This window comes from Alexandromys fortis, unplaced genomic scaffold (assembly GCF_014885135.2).
Source record: "Alexandromys fortis isolate MF-2015 unplaced genomic scaffold, M_Fortis_MF-2015_v1.1 scaffold_344, whole genome shotgun sequence".
Lineage (NCBI taxonomy): Eukaryota > Metazoa > Chordata > Mammalia > Rodentia > Cricetidae > Alexandromys > Alexandromys fortis.
Window position 1 is genome coordinate 180,705 of NW_026068226.1, and position 19,035 is coordinate 199,739.

Below are 19,035 nucleotides of genomic sequence, written 5' to 3' on the forward strand. Positions count from 1 at the left end.
CTCTCCCTCTCCCTCTCCCTCTCCCTCTCTCTCTCCCTCTCCCTCTTGATAGAGTCTAGGGCCTGGAAAGATGGCTCGATAGTTAAAAAGCATTTGTTGCTTTTGCAAAGGACCCAAGTTCTATTCCTGGCACAACAAGGTAGCTCACCACCATGTAAATCCAATTTCGTAGGACCCAGTGCCTTCTTCTGACATCTGTGGTCACCAGGCATGCATACGGTGCGCATACATACACGTAGACAAACACTCCATGCATATAAAATGAAACTGAAAACAAAGAAGAGGGTGTGGAGAGATGGCTCTGAGATGGTTCTGCAGCTAAGGGGGTGTTGAGGGTGACACACACCTTTAATCCCAGCGCCTTACCCTTTCAGCAGAACTTAGTTCAGTTCCCAGTATCAGGCAGCTCACAACCACCTGTGACTCCAGTTTCAGGGGCTCTAACACACTTTTCTGTAGCACCCCACATATGTCTCATACGCTCACACACACGCATAAAATACATAAATAAACATCAAAGATTACCCATCAAATTGAGACCAATGTGGTCAATGGAGTCCCAGGACAGGTGAAATTACCCAGAGATCTTGTCTCAAAAAAACAAAAAAAGAAAGAGAGAAAAGAAGGAAGGAAAGGAAGCCACATTTGGGGGGGTGGGTCCTAAGATTTTTGTCTTCCACTGTTTGAATTTGAGGGAATTTGGCCCATAACAGAGAGAGGGGCAGAAGGAATGAGAGTGCCACCCGGGTCTGCTCAGAGCATGGCGGCTTGAACAACAGCAAGGCATCTGAGAGACTGCCGACGAGCCTTCAACTGCTTAGTTTCACTGGACGGATCAGCTATGCCCCTGCACGCCCAGCCTCATGCTAGATCAGTGGTTCTCAGCCTGCAGGTCGCGACCCTTCAGGGGTCAAACGACCTTCCACAGGGGTCGCCTAAGACCCATCAGAAAACACAGATATTTACATTATGATTCATGTAATTTGGATAGCCAAATTACAGTTATGAAGTAACAACAAAAGTAATTTGATGGTTGGGGGTCACCACAAAATGAGGAACTGTGTTAAAGGGTCGCAGCATTAGGAAGGGCGCTGTGGGTGTGAAGCCATAGGCAGGATGGAGATGCTCACAGTGGGAAGTGAGCAGAGACCGTCAACACACTGGGCGAGACCTGGGGCTGTAGCTCAGGCATAGCGTACTCTACTCACCTTGTGTGCCGCGGGCTCTTGTTCAATCCCCAATATTGCCAAAAATAACCACACAAAAACAGTGGCTGGTGGGAAGTCAGGATACCTGGAGGAGATGCTGTCCCGTCAGGCTGGAGTGTGCGAGTTTGAATGGTGGATGTTTATTTAAAGAGACAGCCAGGTCTATCACTTCAGCCATACAGGAGGCTGAGGGAGTAGGACGGCCATTTCAAGGTTTATCTGAGGCTGCAGAAACCATTCGAGGCCCCCGAAAGACTTAGAGAAAACTCATATAACAGTAAAAAGAAGTTTGAAGACATAGCTCGGGATTCTGGCACTTGCCTAGAATGTACCAGCAAGAGGCCAGGAGCACGGTTCAGCAATAAGCGGTTGGCCCAGAATCGAGCCTTTGCCTAGAATCCCCCAGTGAGGACAGGGATGGAAGGGGCATAACACGTGCCTAGCATGACTGAGGCCCTAGGTTCAATCCTCAGCAATAAAAAAAGAGAAAGTTGGCAGCCTGCCCACATGGTAGATAAGTTTGCTCAAGAACTAGTAGCCGGTAGTTAAAAGCTTTACACTAGCCATTCCTGCCTTGAAGGAAGAATCTAGGAAGGTGTTTCTCCATAGACTAGGATCGTGACTCCTTACCTGGACCTGTTATCCTGTACTCTGTACATTTCCCCCGGTTGCCCCAAGCATGTCTTTGCACCAGCCACAGTGGTCCATACCTACATCCCAACTGTGAGACAGGATGAGCAGGAATTCAGCGTTATCCTCAGCTACACAGGGAGCCAGAAGCCGGGCTGGGATACCTGAGAGCCCCACAGTCTGCATGGGACTGACCTCAGTCCTGTACATATGTGTGACCGTTGTGTAGCTTGATCTGATTCTGAGACTCCAAGCAGTGGGGTCGGTACCTGTCCCTTATGCTTGAGTTGGCTTTTGCAAACCTGTTCCTCACACTGGGTGTCTCACCCAGCCTTAATACAAAGAGGAGCTTAGTCCCACCTCAGCTTGATACGCCATGCTTTGTTGATACCCATGGGAGGCCTGCCCCTTTCTGAGCAGAAACAAAGGGGGAGAGGGATGTGGGGATGCAAAGGGGAAGCCAGGGGAGGGAACGGGAGGAGAGGAGGGAGGGAAAACTCCCATCGAGGTGCAAAATACGTGAGTAAAATTTAATTAATAAAAAAATCCTCCCACATGGGATTACTATCATGGGAAGTCAGTCAATGGAGGTTCCAGTTTCAGTTTCTATTCCCCCTGAGAGTGGAAATGCATGTGTGGACATGAGCAGACATTGGTGGACATCAGTGGGCATGGGTAGACATGAGTGGACATGGATGGACATGGGTGAACATGGGTGGACATGAGTGGACATGGGTAGACATGTGTGGACATGGGTAGACATGAGTGGACATCAGTGGGCGTGGGTAGACATGAGTGGACATGGGTAGACATGAGTGGACATGGATGGACATGTATGGACATAGGTAGATATGGGTGGACATGGATGGACATGGGTAGACATGGGTGGACATGTGTTGAAACTGGTAGACATGAGTCGACATGGATGTTGAATGCTATCAGAGTAGGTTGGTAGGAAGGCAAGGATGGGGAACAAGGAGGCATTTGAGAAACAGATTCCATTTGGAAGCCTAGGAAGAGGATCAAGAAGCTGGTCCTAGCCGGGCGGTGGTGGCACACGCCTTTAATCCCAGCACTTGGGAGGCAGAGATAGGTGGATCTCTGTGAGTTCGAGACCAGCCTGGTCTACAAGAGCTAGTTTCAGGACAGGCTCCAAAACCACAGAGAAACCCTGTCTTGAAAAACCAAAAAAAAAAAAAAAAAGAAGCTGGTCCTAGTGACCCTAAACTCTTACCTACCTCTGATATCCACCCCTGTTGCATCCCACCTCTAGGAACACCCCTGGCACTGAAGCAACTCCCCAAGACCTCTACTTCCCTCCGTAGCTTCCTGTATGAGTTCTGTGTGGGCCTCTCCCTTGGCACACATCCGGCCATCGTGGCCGCCTATGGCATTGGCATAGAGTCAGCCGGTTCCTACAGCTTCTTGACAGAGCCTGTCCTCCACGGGGACCTCATCACCTTCATCCAGCCCAAGGTGAGTACGTTGGCCCTGGAGATGCCTTTGTGAGCCCTACCAGGGTTCATGGGAAGCTCCAAACAGCATGTGGAACACAAGAATTGTGTTTGCTGTTAGGCCACACATCTAACCCCAACTTCTAGAATTGCTGGGTCACTTTAGACTTCATTGACTATGTCCTATTGAGATTAACCAACCCTCAAGCTCATAATCTGATCTGCTGGAGTTAGCAGGCGTCATGGGCTCACAGGGACCCATGTGGCTCCATCAGTTCCTCACAGATCTCTCCAGGTCACTCCAGGGGCTCATGGGCCCATGCTAGTTCCTCCTCATCCCCCTCAATTGTTTCCCTCAGCAGCCCAGGAGCAGTGGAACTCTGTTGTCTTTTCCTCGTGCAGGTGGGTCTTCCCCAGCCAGCAGCCCAGCGCTGTGCGGCCCAGCTGGCCTCGGCTCTGGAACACATTCATTCCCACGGCCTGGTGTACCGGGACTTGAAGCCAGAGAACGTGCTGGTGTGTGACTCAGACTGCTATCGCATCAAGCTGACGGACTTTGGCCACACCAGGCCCCGAGGGACCCTGCTCCGACTCACTGGGCCACCTATACCCTATACTGCCCCTGAGCTGTGTGAGCCACCACCCTTTCCCGAGGGGCTACCCATCCAACCTGCCCTGGATGCCTGGGCCCTGGGAGTCCTGATCTTCTGACTTCTTACCGGCTACTTCCCTTGGGATCAGCCCCTGGTGGAGGCGGACCCTTTCTTTGAGGACTTTATCATCTGGCAGGCCTCTGGCCAGCCCCAAGACAGGCCACAGCCCTGGTATGGCCTGTCACCTGTGGCAGACACTCTCCTGTGGGGACTGCTAGACCCTCACCCCAGGAAGAGGAACCCTGTGAGCTCCATCAAGGGTTACCTAGGCCAACCCTGGAGGCAGAGGGAGGGGGAGGCTGAGGAACTGGCGAAGGGACTGAGGGAAGATGGGTAGTGAGGCCTCGAGGCTGCCAAGGGGGAGCAGCGAGCATGCGGAGACCTGCTTAGCCTGTGCTGCCTGGCTGTGGCCTCCTCTCAGCTGTCGGTGTCTCCTACCTGTCCTGTGTGTAGTCTGTGTTCCTCCGCTATGCTCTGCACGCATGCGTGTGCACACACACGTGCGTGTTACGTGAAGGTCGGAGGACTTTTGGGAGTCAGTTCTCTCCACCTTGGGGCCCAGCAAGGGAACTGAGATCTTCTCAGTCTTCAAGCGCCTCACTTTACCTACGGGAGTCTCCTTGCCATCTCTGGTCTTGAATCTGGATCCTCTTACCTCAGAATCCTGAGTCCTGGGATAACAGGCATGCACCGCGCTCAGCTCTCCTGCATGGCTGCGCCCCATCCCGCCCACCTCAGGTAGCTAGCCCAAAAGCCCCAGGTAAGACGGCCACCAGTTCCAGACTTCACGATCCCAGGCCCCAACTCTACTACGTGTTCCTGGTGCGCACTGTACCCCTTCTGACCGTATGGGGTTTGTCTTGGCTCCTGAAGAACGGCCCTACATCCTCAGAGCAGTGCCGGGCCTGCAGCAAGCAGCCAAGTAAACGAACACATCTGTTCACCAGAGCTTCCTACGGGACCCCTCCCACTCTCCACCGCTGTCTGCCCGCTCTGACGTCCCATCTTCCCTCGTCGGGCTTCACGCCACTCGAATCTACTCCAGCTTTTTTCTCCCGCCCACCTGCATGGCGGGACACTCCCTTGCCCCAGCTCACTGTGTGAGATGCTTTATGTATGTATTCTTGCCTCAGCTGCCCTCTGCAAATAAAGTCCCCCTGGCAACAGTTCTTGTGCTGTGACTCTGTCCATTTAGAAATGCGAAGTGTGTGCACAGGCAGAGTGAGGCAAAGAGACACCCATAGAGACCGAGGGAGAGACAGAAGAGACAGAAGTTGTAGGACCAAGTGGTACTTGGGTAAGGACTCCCACTGGGTCGCTCTAACATGGAGCCTGTGGTGGCAGGTACCGAAATATTGTTCAGACAGCTATTTAATTTTAAAAAGAATTCATCAGGGGCTGGAGAGATGGCTCAGCAGTTAAGAACATTGGTAGCTCTTCCAGAGATCCTGAGTTCAATTCCCAGCCACCTCGTGGTGGCTCACAACCGGCTATAATAAAATCTGGTGCCCTTTTCTGGTCTGTAGGGTTCTATGTGTAGATAGAGCACCATATACATAAAAATAAACATCTTTTTAAAAAAAAAAAAGAATTCATTATTATATGCTCATGCCACAGTGCCCCTGGTGTGATCAGAGGACAGTTTGCAGAAGTTGGTCCTATCATGCTGGCAGGCTTAGTGCCAGGTACGGTGACCTACTGAGCCTTCTCACCTGCCTAGTTTTTAAATTTTTGTTTGTTTTCTTTAATTTTTTAAAATTTATGTATTTATTATGTATATAGTATTCTGTCTGCATGTATACCTGCATACCAGAAGAGGGCACCAGATTTCACTGTAGATGGTTGTGAGCCACCGTGTGGTTGCTGGGAATTAAACTCTGGAAGTTAATGCTCTTAACCTCGGCAACCTCTGAGCCATCTCTCCAGCCTTTGTTGTTCTGTTGTTTGTTTGTCTGATTGTTTGTTTGTTTTTATAACACAGAGTTTTACTCTGTAGGCCTGGCTGTCCTGGAACTCCCTCTGTAGACCAGGCTGGCCTCAAATTCACAAAGATCCACCTACCTCTGCCTACTAAATGCTGGGATTAAGGGTATGCCACCACTGCCAGGCCCAAAATTTTTTTTTTTAACATGATATTACCTAGGCCAAGCTGCCCTTTCTTTAACTCACTATGTAGCTAAGGATGACCTTGAACTCCTGATCCTCTTGTCTCACACCACTGTGCTGGGTCTATGCAGTCCTAGTATTGCAACCCAGGGCTTGCTGTGTGCTAAACACACATCCCCAGTTCCATGAGCCGTTTATTTCCTCTCTATTTTACCCAATCAAAGTCATAAAAAACACAGTCCTGCCTGGGTAGATGTCTTGGCTGCCATAGTGCTTGTCAGGAAACCATGGGGTCCTGAGTTCCTTCCGCTTTTAAGGGCATCCTTAAGAAACAGTCCTGCCCTGAGGAGGAAGAGACAGGCAAACCTCTGCAATTTGCTGGCCATTCAACTTTGCATGCACAATACTTGCATAAGCACAGCCAGGTGAGGTAGGTCAGACAGGAACCCTAGCCAGTCCTCGTCCATCTGGTGCCCCCCCCCACTCCTTCTCACCCTCCACACACCCTAGCCCCTTCCTGGCAGTCGCCTTGTTTGCAAACACTCTCTCTTCCTCTCTGTGCCCTGCTTGGCTGCAGGCCCAGAGGAAGGCTACAACCCAGGGAGGGATCGTGTGTCACTGGCTCCCTAGCCCCCTGCACCCACCCCTAGTGCCCCTGCTGTGGCTACCAGGTGCTGCCTGGGAGGGACTGGCAGAGCGTGTGTGCCCGCGTGTGAAATGACCCCGAGGACCCTTGGACTCTGGGTTCCAGCCAATGACGTAGGGATGACAGTTGCTATCCTGGGGAGCCTGGAGAGTAAAGGATCGTTAGAAAGAATAGATGGGAAGGCAAAGGGGGTGAGCTGCGTCAAGACCTCCTGCCACCTCCTCCATAGATCCAAAATAGCATGAGCCATTAAGCCAAGAATGTGTCCCCTAAACATGGAAGGTGCCTGGGATGAGGGGAACAGACCAGAGAAGGCGGAGGGGCAGAGGGGCGCCTGTGTGCCCGTTAATTGGTGGTGGCAGCTGAGGATTAGCTGGAAGGTGATAATGACAAGCATCGACCTAAGTGACAGGGGAGGATAGAAAGGTCCAAGGGAAAGGACAACACTAATTAACAATGCTAACAGCGCCATTTCACACCAAGGACGCGGCTCACACACTCTCCCTGCTCGCAGACTCTCTCAGCAGGCCAGAGGGGTCCTTGGGACTTTCCTTACTTCACTTTTGGGGTTGTGGTGTGGCACAGCAGCCAGACACTGGTCAGATCTCTCTCTCTCTCTCATACACACTCACACACACGCGCACACACACACACACACACGCGCGCGTCAGTAGTAGAACTGCAATTCAAATCCCAACAGCACTCCTGCTGTTGATCTGCAGAGGTGTGAGGAGAGGGGCATGGATAGTGTGCATGTGTATGCAGCCACAGCCGTGTGTGTGTGTGTGTGTGTGTGTGTGTGTGTGTGTGTGTGCGTGCAGCTACAGCTGTGCATGTGTGTGCAGATACATCCGTGTGCAGCTACAGCTATGCATGTATGTGTTGTGTAGCTACATCTGTGATTGTGTGTGTGTGCAGCCACAGCCATGTGTGTGTGTGTGTGCAGCTACATCCGTGTGCAGCTACAGCTATGCATGAATGTGTTGTGTAGCTACATCTGTGATTGTGTGTGTGTGCAGCCACAGCCATGTGTGTGTGTGTGTGGTGTGCAGCCACAACCACAAGAGTATGGATCAAAGTGAGAATGCATGTGCCTGTGAGTGTGCACACAAGACTGTTGTGTGTGTGAGAGGTGTGGCACAGTGAGTGCAAGAGCAAGTGCGATCGTAGGCGCATGGATGCATGAGTGTGTGAGGTAGGAGTGAACATGAGAGTTATGCGTGTGCACAAGTGAATGTGTGTGAGCATGAATGTTGAGTGTGCGGTGTGAATGTGGGTGTGTCTGTGAGGCTGGGTTTGTGCTGCAGGAGTCAGCATATGAAAGTGGTGGGTGTGATATGAAGTGCAGGCATGAGAGGTGAACAAGTGTGGATGTGAGCAGATGTGAGCATGAGCACGTGAACCTGAGTGGACATGAGTAAGCACAGAGGTGCTGGGACTAGTATGCTCACAAATGTGGTTATGTGAGTGTGCAAGGGTGCTGTGGGTGCAGTGTGAAGTGAGTGGGCACATGGGTGACTGAGTCTGAAGTGTGAGGTGTATGAATGCACATGAGAATATGATAGTGTTTGTGCACATGGAAGTGAACACGAGTGTACGGAAGTGAGTGTGAGCACAAACATGTGGGTAGGTATGAATTTGAGTGTACACAAGTGTAGGAGTGGGAGTGAGTGGGAGTGCATAGTCATGGGTGTGCATATGGGTGTGGAGGTGAGGGCTAGGGCTGATGTGATCATCAGTGTGGTTGTGTGTAAAGGTGGGTGTGAACATGAGTGTGCATATGTACAAGAGTGAACTGGGTGGTGTGAAAATAAATGCACATATAAAGTGTGGGCAGGAATGAAAAGTCTGCTTGTGTATGTAGGAGTGTGGACCTGAGTGTGAGAAAGAACAAGAGTGTGTGATGTGTGTATGATGTATGTACATGTAGGAATGGTTACTGCATGCAGGTGTGAACATGAAGTGTGTGTGTGTGAGGGTAAGGGCAGGTGTGAACATTAGAGACTGATTGTATGTGCAAGGGTGAACACAGGGGTGTGAAAGTGAGTGTGAATATAATCCATCCAGGTGAACACGAACAAAAGTATAGGTGTGGGTGTGAGCATTGGTAATGTGGGTGTGTGTGGAGTGAGTGCTAGGGTTCGTGTGATCGTAAGTGTGTGCATGAGCAGGAGTGTGAATAGGAAATGTGGGGTAGACGTGAAGGTGTGTGCTAATAGGTGTGTGACTGTGAATGAGCGTGCATGTGAGTACGTTGTGTAAGTGTGTTCATGGAGGAGGGCATGCTGTGTGTACAGGATCATAAGTGTGTATGTGGACACGTGGTGTGAGGGTGTGGGGTGTGAGTGTGCAGGTGTGTCCATAGGTGTCAGCAGGAGTACAGATACACTCGAGTGTGCAAGCTTTTGTGAGTGTGGACACAAATGCATGGCTTACTAGTATGGTATGTATGACGTGAGAAGCAGCTGAGCAAGACAAGGCGTGAAAGTGAGAGTGGGTGTGCAAGGCTGTGTGAAGATGGATCTGAGCGGGCGTGAGCGAGCTCAGGTCGGGAGGGAAACAGAGGTGGAGGTGAATACAGTTGTGGCCCTGAGGTGTTCGCCCCTTTTTGAGTTGTGGCACCTCATGATAAACTCTGAAATCCAAGCAAGAAACACTTCAGACCGGGGAGCACGACCACCACCATTATGGGACAGAAGGATGAGGACGAGGCAAACTGTGCCTCCCACACGCTGGAGCAGGCTTTTTACCAGCATCGGGGGCCAGTGAGCGGGCTCAGGGCTAAAGGTGCTGCCACCAAGCCTGATGACTGAGTTCTACTCCATCCATATGTAACTCCCACCCATGAGCTACACCAGGCCAGCAATTCCACTCCTAGGTATACACCTGGGAGACAAGGACAGGACCAAGGGCCACAGGCAGAAGAAAGAAAGTAGAAGTTGGAGGGTGGGAGCAGCGCTGTGAAGTGTGATCTTCCAGATGTGATTTGGCCTGCACACTACAGCTGTGCTTATCTGCAACACCAGCCCCGCCCCACTCCCTGGGCGCCACTAGAGGCAGCTGAGGGGGAACGAGGAGGAAGGATCACTTTTTTCAGTAGTGTAGTTGCTGATAACTGCCCATGCTGCTGCAAGTTACCATAAGTGAACTCAGTGCAGAGACAAAATACAAACATGAAAGTAAGAAAACTCCCTGGGGAGAAACTCCCAACTGGGGCAGCGGGGCATTGAGAGACAGAAATGGGATGAAAATGACCAAAGTTCATTATTTACATGGATGAAAGTGTCATGGTTTTTAGTGAAAAACAATCAAAGAGGACATCTGACACCGACTCCTGACGTCCACACATACACACGTATGCTCACACACACACGAAGGCCGCATGCATGTCTTCATAGCAACGTTCCCCAGAGAGTGGGGAAGATAGTGTGGCCCACCTGTGCTTGAGATTCTGCCAGGTCACGATAAAGGAACGAATGGGACACACAGCCTGCGTGTCAGAGACCCCTTGAGCCATCAAAGCTAAGTCAAAGAAGCAGTCACAGAGGACCACAGATGGCAGCTCCATTCATAGGAAACATGCAGAACCCACAGTCATGATGGAGCTGATGGAGCAGGAGCTGGGTGCTGGGGTGGCAGTGACTGATGAGGCTCATGGGTTTCCATTTCAGGGGCCCGGGCATGTTCTTAGGTTAGATTACGATGGGCACTGCACAGTTATCATCATATGCTCCCAGTCAGGGGGCTGGAGAGGTGGCTCAGCAGTTAAGAGCAGTTAAGATCCCGCAGAGGACCAGGGTTCAGTTCCCTGAACACATGGCGGCTCATAACCACCCATAACTCCAGTTCCAGGGGATCTAATGACTAATGACCTCCGTGGGCATCAGGCACACCCGTAGAGTACAGACATACATGCAGGCAAAACACCCATACAGAAGCCAGACAATCTGATCTATGTGAGTTCGAGGCCAGGTTCTCTCTCTGTCTGTCTCTCCTTTTCTCTCCCTCCCTCCCTCCGTCCATCCCTCTCTTCTTTCTTTCTCTATTTTCTCTTCTTCTTCTTCTTCTTCTTCTTCTTCTTCTTCTTCTTCTTCTTCTTCTTCTTCTTCTTCTTCTTCTTCTTCTTCTTCTTTCTCTCTCTCCCTCTCTCTCCCCCTCTCTCTATTTATTTATTTCAGACAAGGTCTCACTATGTAGCCCTAGCTGGCCTCAAGCTCACAGAGAGCCACCTGGTCCCTGACTCCCAAGTGTTGGTGTTAAAGGTGTGTACCATGTACCAGTAACTTTCTTTTTAATAGCAACTGCACACTACCCAGGCCTCTTGCAGACTCACAGTGTAGAGACTAGTACAGAGAGACCAAAGGCCCAGTCTCATAGGTACCATTTTGCTGTTTTGTTGTCTGTCTGAGTCAGTCTCATGTAAGCCAGGCTGACTTCAGACTTCTTATGTAGCCAAGGATGACCTTCAACTCTTAATCCTCCTGCCTCCATTTCCCGAGGGTAAGGTTACAGGCACACACCACTACACCTGCTTCATGCAGTGCTGGGGATTGAACCCAGGGCCCTGTGTGTGCTAGGCAAGCACTCTACCCACTGATCTATACCGCAGCCCCAGGTAACAAATGTTCACTAGATGTGCTAAGATGTAGGCTGTGATTTGACAAGTCTTTTGCGTCTGTTCCTGATCAACTTCCAGAGAGCCGGATGCTATGTGTGGTGTGGGGGTATGTGTGTGTGTGAGAGAGTGTGTGTGTATGTGTGTGTGTATGTGAGTGTGTATGTGTATTGTGTGGGTGTCTCAATGTATTGTGTTGTGTGTGAGAGCATGTGTGCATGGTGTATGTGGTATGTGTGTGTGCCTGCATGGTGTGTGTATGTGGTGTGTGTGTGTGTATTTGTGTGGTGTAGGTATCTGAGTGTGTGTATGTGTAGGGTGTGAGTGTGTTATGTAAGTATGTCTGCATAGTGTATATAAGTGTGTATGTGGTATGTATGGTGTGTGTAAGTATATGTGGTGTGTATGTGAGTGTGTGAGGTGTGAATGTGTTTAATAGAGTTCCAGTTTGGAGTTTTTCTCCACCCACTGAGCTTGCTAGTCCTATGCAGCTACTGTTCTGGGCTTGTAGCAAGTTGGCAAGCAGACATGGAGCTCAGCTGTCCCCTGAGGGAGGTGTTGAGGGTCAGGGCTAACAGCGGGTGGGGTTGGTTACCCATCCTGGCCGAGGGCCCCGGGGCCAGATGTTTGGGCTTAGCTGCCCGGCCAAACAGGGATAGAATGACTGAGTAATTGGGTACCCGCTTGTTTGGGGCTGGCAGAAGGTAACGGGGGTGGAGAGACCTTGGGCTAGAACACCCATCACACACCCCAGGTTTGCAGAGAAGCCAAAGCTGCACCCCAAGCTGGGCTCTCTGGCACTTTCGGAGAGATGACCCATAGCTAGGGCCCACCTCCTATCTGGGGTACTGCTCTGTGACACCCCAGTAAGCCGGGACAGGAAGGGGAAGGCAGCCCTGCTCTCCCGAGGTTAGCTGTCAGCAGTTACTTAAGTCTCTGGCTTAATGAGCTATGGGGACCAAAGAGTTCCCTGCATGTGCCTTCTGCCTGTTGGCGGGATCAGAGTGCCCATCAATCAAGACCCCCGGACACTATCCCACTCCCTGCCCAAACCAGTAACTGGACCCCGCTGGCCTTTGCAGGAGTGCAGGGGCGCCAGGCTCCATCACCTTCCGTGACCTCTGAGCCATGATCTTGGAAGAGAAGAAGGACCAGTTTCCTGGCCAGGGCTGCAGGGGTCAGAAACTGGAGTGCTGGCGGGTGGGGCGGGGTGGGGTGGCATCTTCCAAGCTAACCCTCGGTTTACAGACCAGTGAGGATAGGTTCAGGGGTAGGAACGGACTTGCTCGAGTCACTAAGACGGGGGAACCCAGGGCAAGGACAAAGCAGGGGCACTGTCTGTCTTTGTCCCTGCTTGGGTCCCAGCTGTACCGTGTGGCGCTGGGGATGAGCTGGACGGCTCTGAGCCCTTTCTGTACTGCAGATCAAGGCTCCTCCCTTGCAGGGTCCGGTGTGACTGCCCGGTTGTTTATCTAGAGTCCACGCTCCAGAAGGTGGTACCTGCCTGTAATCCGAGGACTTGGGAGACAGAGAGGGGATGGGGTTCAAACCTCAGCCTTTGAAGCCAGTCTGAACTACTGTGTGTGTGTGTGTGTGTGTGTGTCTGTCTGTCTGTCTGTCTGACTGTCTCTCTCTCTCCCTCTCTGTCTCACACACACACCACGTTGTTCAGCACAGACAGGCTGTGTCTGGTGTCTGGGGGAATCACTCTTCTTTCATGAATCCATTAACTTTATGGGGGACATATGTGGAGGTTAGAGGACAGCTTACCGTAATTGGTTCTCTCCTTCCATTATTTAGGTTCCAGGGAATCAAACTGAGATCATCGAGGCTCACATAGCAAGTGTCTACCCACTGAGCCATCTCACTAGCCCTGGGCTCACTCTTGGTCAGTGGGCATCATCATATACCATCTCTGCCCATACATGAACTGATTCACTGGAAATCCTCCCCCGTGAGTGTGATCTGATTAACATTCCCATTTTACAGAGGACAAAACTGAGGCTGTGAGAAAGGAGCCAAAATTCCAGAGGTACGCAGGCTGACCACAGCCAAGCCTCGACTCAAGTCCACTTGGTCTGATGTGGCCATGTGATACTATCTGAAGAGCAAGGCCCCTGAGCTGGAAATGAAGTTCAGTTGGCAGAATGCTTGCCCGGCATGCATGAAGCCCTAGGTTCAACCCACAACCATGCACAGATACAGCACATCTGTAATCCCAGCACTCCAGAGGTACAGACAGAGGCTCAAGGGCATCCACAACACACTGAATAGAACATTAGGTGGGCTCATGCATGAAATCTTCTCTCAGAAGGGTCTGGAGTAGACAGGCTTGGGTTGCCCTGGGGCACAAAGGGGGGATAGATCAGTCCCCCAGCTAGTGTCCCTGAGAGTTTAAGCACCCTCAGAAACATAATGCTACCACCCAGTCATGTCCACATGCCCATGAGCCACCTAGTCATGTCCGCATGCCCATGAGCCACTCACTATTATTATCCCCGTTTACAGGTGGGAATGGGGACCAAGGCTCAGGAGCTGGCTCAGCGCTACCCCTAGCAATGGCTCCTCCCTGGCGTCCAGGCTGCGAGGACATCGACCCATCTGCTGAGCTGTGGTAACAGTACCCTCCTCCGTCAGTGTTAATGGAGAGGGAATGACAGCTGGGTGTGGAGCCGCTAAACCAGCGGTTCTCAACCTGTGGGACATGACCCAGCTGGGTTGCCTTTCATGGGAGGGGGGTCACCTAAGACCATCCTGTGTATTGTATGTTTGCACGACAGTTTATAACAGCAGTGATAAGGTAGAGATGGGAATGATGTCATGGCTGGGGGTCACCACAGCATGAGGAACTGAATTAAAGGGCCATCGCAGCGTTAGGAAGGCTGAGAAGCACTGCTAACACAGACATACCCAGTCAGCGATAGTCCCTGTGACGCTGATGCTATATCCCGCCAGACACGGAGCGCATGCTGTGATCTTAAAGTCCCGCAGCTCATGGTGATCACCAGCAGCATTGCTAGCATATCAATGTCATCGTCATGGCGCCACTATTACCGTCACCACCATCTTCTGTCACCCACCGCTACCATCATGCTCGCTGCTACCATCAACACCTTCATTATTCCTAGTCACCATTATCATCACCTTAGCCATCCCTACCTGCATCCTCACTAGTATCAGCACCACCCCAGCCATCACCATCAGAACCCTCACAAGTACCACCATCACCCTCAACACCTGTCGCCACCTTCATCACTACACCATCAACACCACCACCCCACCCTTGTCGCCAGTCACTTCATCACACTTCATCATAAGCACCCCAATCTCTAGCAACACCACCATCCCCCATCATTACATCACCCCAATCTCTAGCAACACCACCATCCCCCCATCATCACCATCACCCCAATCTCTAGCAACACCACCATCCCCCACCAATTACCATCACCCCAATCTCTAGCAACACCACCATCCCCCATCATTACCATCACCCCAATCTCTAGCAACACCACCATCCCCCCATCATCACCATCACCCCAATCTCTAGCACCACCATTCCCCATCATCACCATCAACGCTGTCACTGCCGTTATTGCCTTCGTGCCTAGGATCGTCTCCATCACCATGACCGTAGGATGTGTGAGGTTAACAGGTTAAGATCAACCTTGTGACTCTGTCCCCCCAGGGTCCCCTGCTCACCCAGTAACAACACCCACACTTGGTTGGTAGATACTTTGGTTTTCTTTTGTCTGAGAGCACCTTAAGCACCCTGAATTTCAGAAAGAGTCACACATCTCCCCTCAGAGGCCTCTCCTCCTCCTCGGTGGTGGTGGTGGTGGGCACAGGGGTGCTGGGAGGCCAGGCCACCTCTGCCAGTCTCTTTACAGTCTCGCTCAGCTGCCCCAGGCCCTGGGCAGCCTCTACCAACCGGACTAGGCCCAGCCCCAGGACTTGACGCTCCTGCCGGTCTTGTTCCAGGACCTGAGTCAGCCTCTGCAACTGGTCACCCACCTCCCTCACAGCAGCCACCAGCTCCACCAAGGCCGGTGGCTCACAAGCCATGACCCTTACAGGGGGTACCGGGGACAGACACGGTCCAAGGGCTTCTGGGTTGTGATTAGGGCTTGGCCCTTGAGTGAAGCGGTCAGGGGGAGGTTGGTCCAACGGGTGGGCCATAGAGGAGAGGTGAAGGTCGGAGGTCACAGTGGGGTCTGGAGGTGAGTGTGAGGTCTGGAGAGGTGGAGAGGTTAATTTGGGACTCTGGCTTCTGGGCGGTTTAAAGACCTCTGTGGACTGTGGGTCCATGCTTGGGGCTGGAGAATGCCTGGAGGGGTCAGACTCCGAGGCTGGAGAGGGCTCCAGGTTCTGCTTTCCGGATGAGCTTGTGGGAGGGGCTTCCTCAAAGGTCAGTTCCGGGTGTAGGCTAGGCTTGACCCTTGGCTCCAGAGTGAGAAAGGGAAACCCCGTCTCAGGGGAAGATGGAAGGGACTTTGTAGGGGTGGCAGCGGTTAAGGAAGCATGAGAGTTGGTGGGAGGTTGAGGCGTTGAGGTGGGGTGAGGGGTCCTGGGAAGCTGAGGGTCTGTGGTGTGCTCAGGGGTCATGGTAGGGTAAGAAGTGGTGTGTTGAGGGGTGGTGGTCGAGTGAGGGGTGGTGGTCGGGTAAGGGGTGGTGGTCGGGTGAGGAGTGGTGGTGGGGTTAGGGGTGGTGGTAGGGTGAATGGCTGGGGTGGGCTGGGGGACAGTGGAAGGCTGTGTGGGGGTCCTGGGGCTCATGGGGATGCCTGAGAAGTCAGAACTCTCTGGGGCTATTTTGGGTGTTGCACCCAAGCCTGGGGTTGTGTCGGATCCTGGGGTCAGTTCTGAGGTAGGGGAAAGGCTGGATCCTTCTGGTAGTGCGGAGGAGTCAGAGGTTAGTCCTTTAGGGGAGGTGGATGTTGGGCTCTGGGAGTGCTGTGGGATCCCAGTAGGAAGCAAACTGGCATCAGAAGCGGACAAAGCAGAGTCAGAGGCTGTCAAAGAGGACAGTCCCGGAGTGGGTGGAGACGTTTGGGGAGGGCCTGTGGTCCTCTCCGGCTCTGTGGCTGAGTCTGGGATGAGCTGTGGCCAGGAGCCAGAGGTCAGCGGTGAGCCAGAAGGCGCTGGGGAGGTGGAAGGAGCTGGGGATAAGGTGGTGGGTGCTGTCCTGGCTGGGGTTGGTCGCAGCAGCCGGCGCTCCGGTTTTGGCTTCCTTGGGGAACCTGGAGAAGGCAGGGGGGCAGGAGCAGGTCAGTCTGAGGTCAGTTTGCCCTATCCACAGTGTCCCACAACGCCCCTTGAGGAGCTGGCCAATGGGAAGGCAAAGATCTTCGTGACATCATGGGTCACCGGCAGACTTCACCAGGCCCTAGTGCCCCCCTCTTCTCCTCCTGTGAGGTTCCTGCCGCCACCTGGTGGTCTCTGAGGGGAAAGTACAAGTAGGGAGGAACTCTGGAGGATAGCGGAGAGTTTGAAGAGAAGTCCCAGGGACCAGAAAGATGGATACGCTTTGGGATGCAGAAAGACAGTAAGAGACCTAGGAGACACCCACAGTGTGACTCTATGTGATAATTTACTTCCACTGTCGAGTTGACTGGGTTTGGATTCACCTAGGGGGACACAGCTCTGTGGATATGTCTGTGAGTGTTTCCAGAATTTTACTAAGAAGGGAAGAACTACCCTGATTATCCCATGGCCTGGGGGCCTAGACTAAACAAAAAGAAGGACCTAAACCGGGCGGTGGTGGCGCACACCTTTAATCCCAGCACTCGGGAGGCAGAGACAGGCGGATCTCTGTGAGTTTTGTTTCCAGGACAGGAAGTAAAAGCTACGGAGAAACCCTCTCTCGAAAAATAAATAAAGAAAGAAAGAAAGAAAGAAAGAAAGAAAGAAAGAAAGAAAGAAAGAAAGAAAGAAAGAAAAAAAGAGGAAGGACCTAGTGAGGTGTGGTACCACACGTCTTTAATCCCAGCAGAAGCAGGTAGATCTCTGTGAGTTCGAGGTCAGTATGGTCTACAAAGTGGGTGCCAGCCAGGACTGTTATATAGAGAAATCTTATCTCAAAAAAACCTAAAAGAAAAAGGAAAACAGAACAAATAAAGAGAAGAAGGAAGGAAGGAAGGAAGGAAGGAAGGAAGAAAGAAAGAAAGAAAGAAAGAAAGAAAGAAAGAAAGAAAGTTATTATCTGTCATACGGTAGAGCAATGACGGGTAGACCAGTTCTTAGGTGTCCTAATAATTGCCTGCAACGCTAATGTCTTTAGCTATCACTGTGCACTGGTTGCAGAATTCTCTCAGGATCGTCTCTACTCGAGCTAATGACTCCTTGCTGTAGGCTAGCCCTCTGTCGGGTCTTCCTGAGGTAAGAATTGGGTTACCCCTGGGAACTTGAAGCCCATCTCTGCACCCCACACCACAAGCTCCCCAGGCCTCACCTGTGCCTGCACGGGCCCTCGGGGCTGGAAAGGGGTGGCCTGGACTCTTGCCGGTGCCGCTGGTGACAGTGGGTCGGGGTTTGGTCGTGGTGGGGGTCCCTCGGGGCAGACCCCTCTGTGAAGGTGTATCCCATGTCCAGGAGACTTCATAACCGCCCTGGCCATCTGCACATGTGTAAGGAAGAGAGTTGGGTCTCTCCTTCTACCTTCATCTCCCCCGCAAATTACCACAGCCCCCATCACAGCCTCCTCAACAACGTGTGTCACCTAGGCCACCAGTCAGGATTGCTCTTGGCTGAAAGCAGAAACTGATGAAATTCCTCACAGAGGAAACACAAGCATTACTTCCATTCCCCGAGCCTCCTGGCCTTGGGTACAAACCCTCACAATAGCTGGACTTTCCTGCTGTCCCAAACAATTTCTTTTTTTCTTTTGAGCCATACACACACACATGTACAAACATAAATAAATGTAAATAAATAAATGGATGAATATAAATAAGCAATAAGAAGAAAAACCAAATTCCCCAATTTTATAAATCCTTAGAATACAGAAACATTTCCAGGCTGAAGTGAACAAGAAAAAAAATAAACACATAGCTAAGGCCAGAGAAAGACACAGTACTGGCTTTGGAGATGGGAGGAGCTGTGTCTAGAAAAGTCAAGAGGGCAGAGTCTCCCATAGGAACCAGCCCAGCCAATACCCTGGTCTTGGCTCAGTGAGACCCATGCATTCTGACCTACAGAAGACCAAGAATAATGAGTGTGTGTTGTTTAAGCCTCTGGATCTGTGGTGATGTCATTACGGCCAGAGAGATGAATGTAGGCACTTCTTGGAGCTTAAAACCTACCTTGTTGGGGCAAGAGGGATGGCTTTGGTGACTGAGAGCCTCTATTGCTCTCGCAGAGGACCCAAGCTGGGTTCCCGGCACACACTTCAGGCAGTTCACAATGTAACTCCAGCTTCAGATCGATGTCCTCTTCTGGTCTCATTGGGACTGCATTTGTGTGTGTGTGTGTGTGTGTGTGTGTGTGTGTGTGTGTGTGTGAGTGTGTGTGTACACACATGCGCATACATGCACAAATAAGCTAAGTTTTTTGAGACAGGGTCTTTGTATGTATCTCTGACTGACTATTCTGGAACTTGCTATGGAGGCCAAGTTTGCTTCAAGCTCACAGAGATCCACCTGTCTCTGCCTCTGGAGTGCTGGGATGAAGTGTGCCACCATCCAGCTATTATATATATACATATATGTATATATACACACATACA

At 51.6% G+C, this 19,035-nt stretch overlaps 2 protein-coding genes across 3 annotated transcripts in view; one reads left to right on the plus strand and one right to left on the minus strand.

Annotated features, from left to right (window-relative positions):
• Positions 1-5,087, plus strand: part of Sbk2 (SH3 domain binding kinase family member 2) — a 9,475-nt gene extending 4,388 nt beyond the window's left edge. The window contains exons 3-4 of the mRNA XM_050130724.1: positions 3,112-3,314; positions 3,695-5,087. Of these exons, the coding sequence (XP_049986681.1) occupies positions 3,112-3,314; positions 3,695-4,003 (512 nt within the window). The 3' untranslated portion in view covers positions 4,004-5,087. The remainder of the gene's footprint in view (positions 1-3,111; positions 3,315-3,694) is intronic.
• A 9,948-nt stretch (positions 5,088-15,035) lies between these two features.
• The window catches only part of Ssc5d (scavenger receptor cysteine rich family member with 5 domains), a 29,031-nt gene continuing 25,031 nt past the window's right edge, over positions 15,036-19,035 (minus strand). For both annotated transcript variants that reach the window (XM_050130686.1, XM_050130685.1), the window contains 2 exons: positions 17,764-17,928; positions 15,036-16,552 (listed from right to left, as the gene is read on the minus strand). In XM_050130686.1, coding sequence (XP_049986643.1) covers positions 15,102-16,552; positions 17,764-17,928 — 1,616 coding nt within the window. In that variant the 3' untranslated portion in view covers positions 15,036-15,101. The remainder of the gene's footprint in view (positions 16,553-17,763; positions 17,929-19,035) is intronic.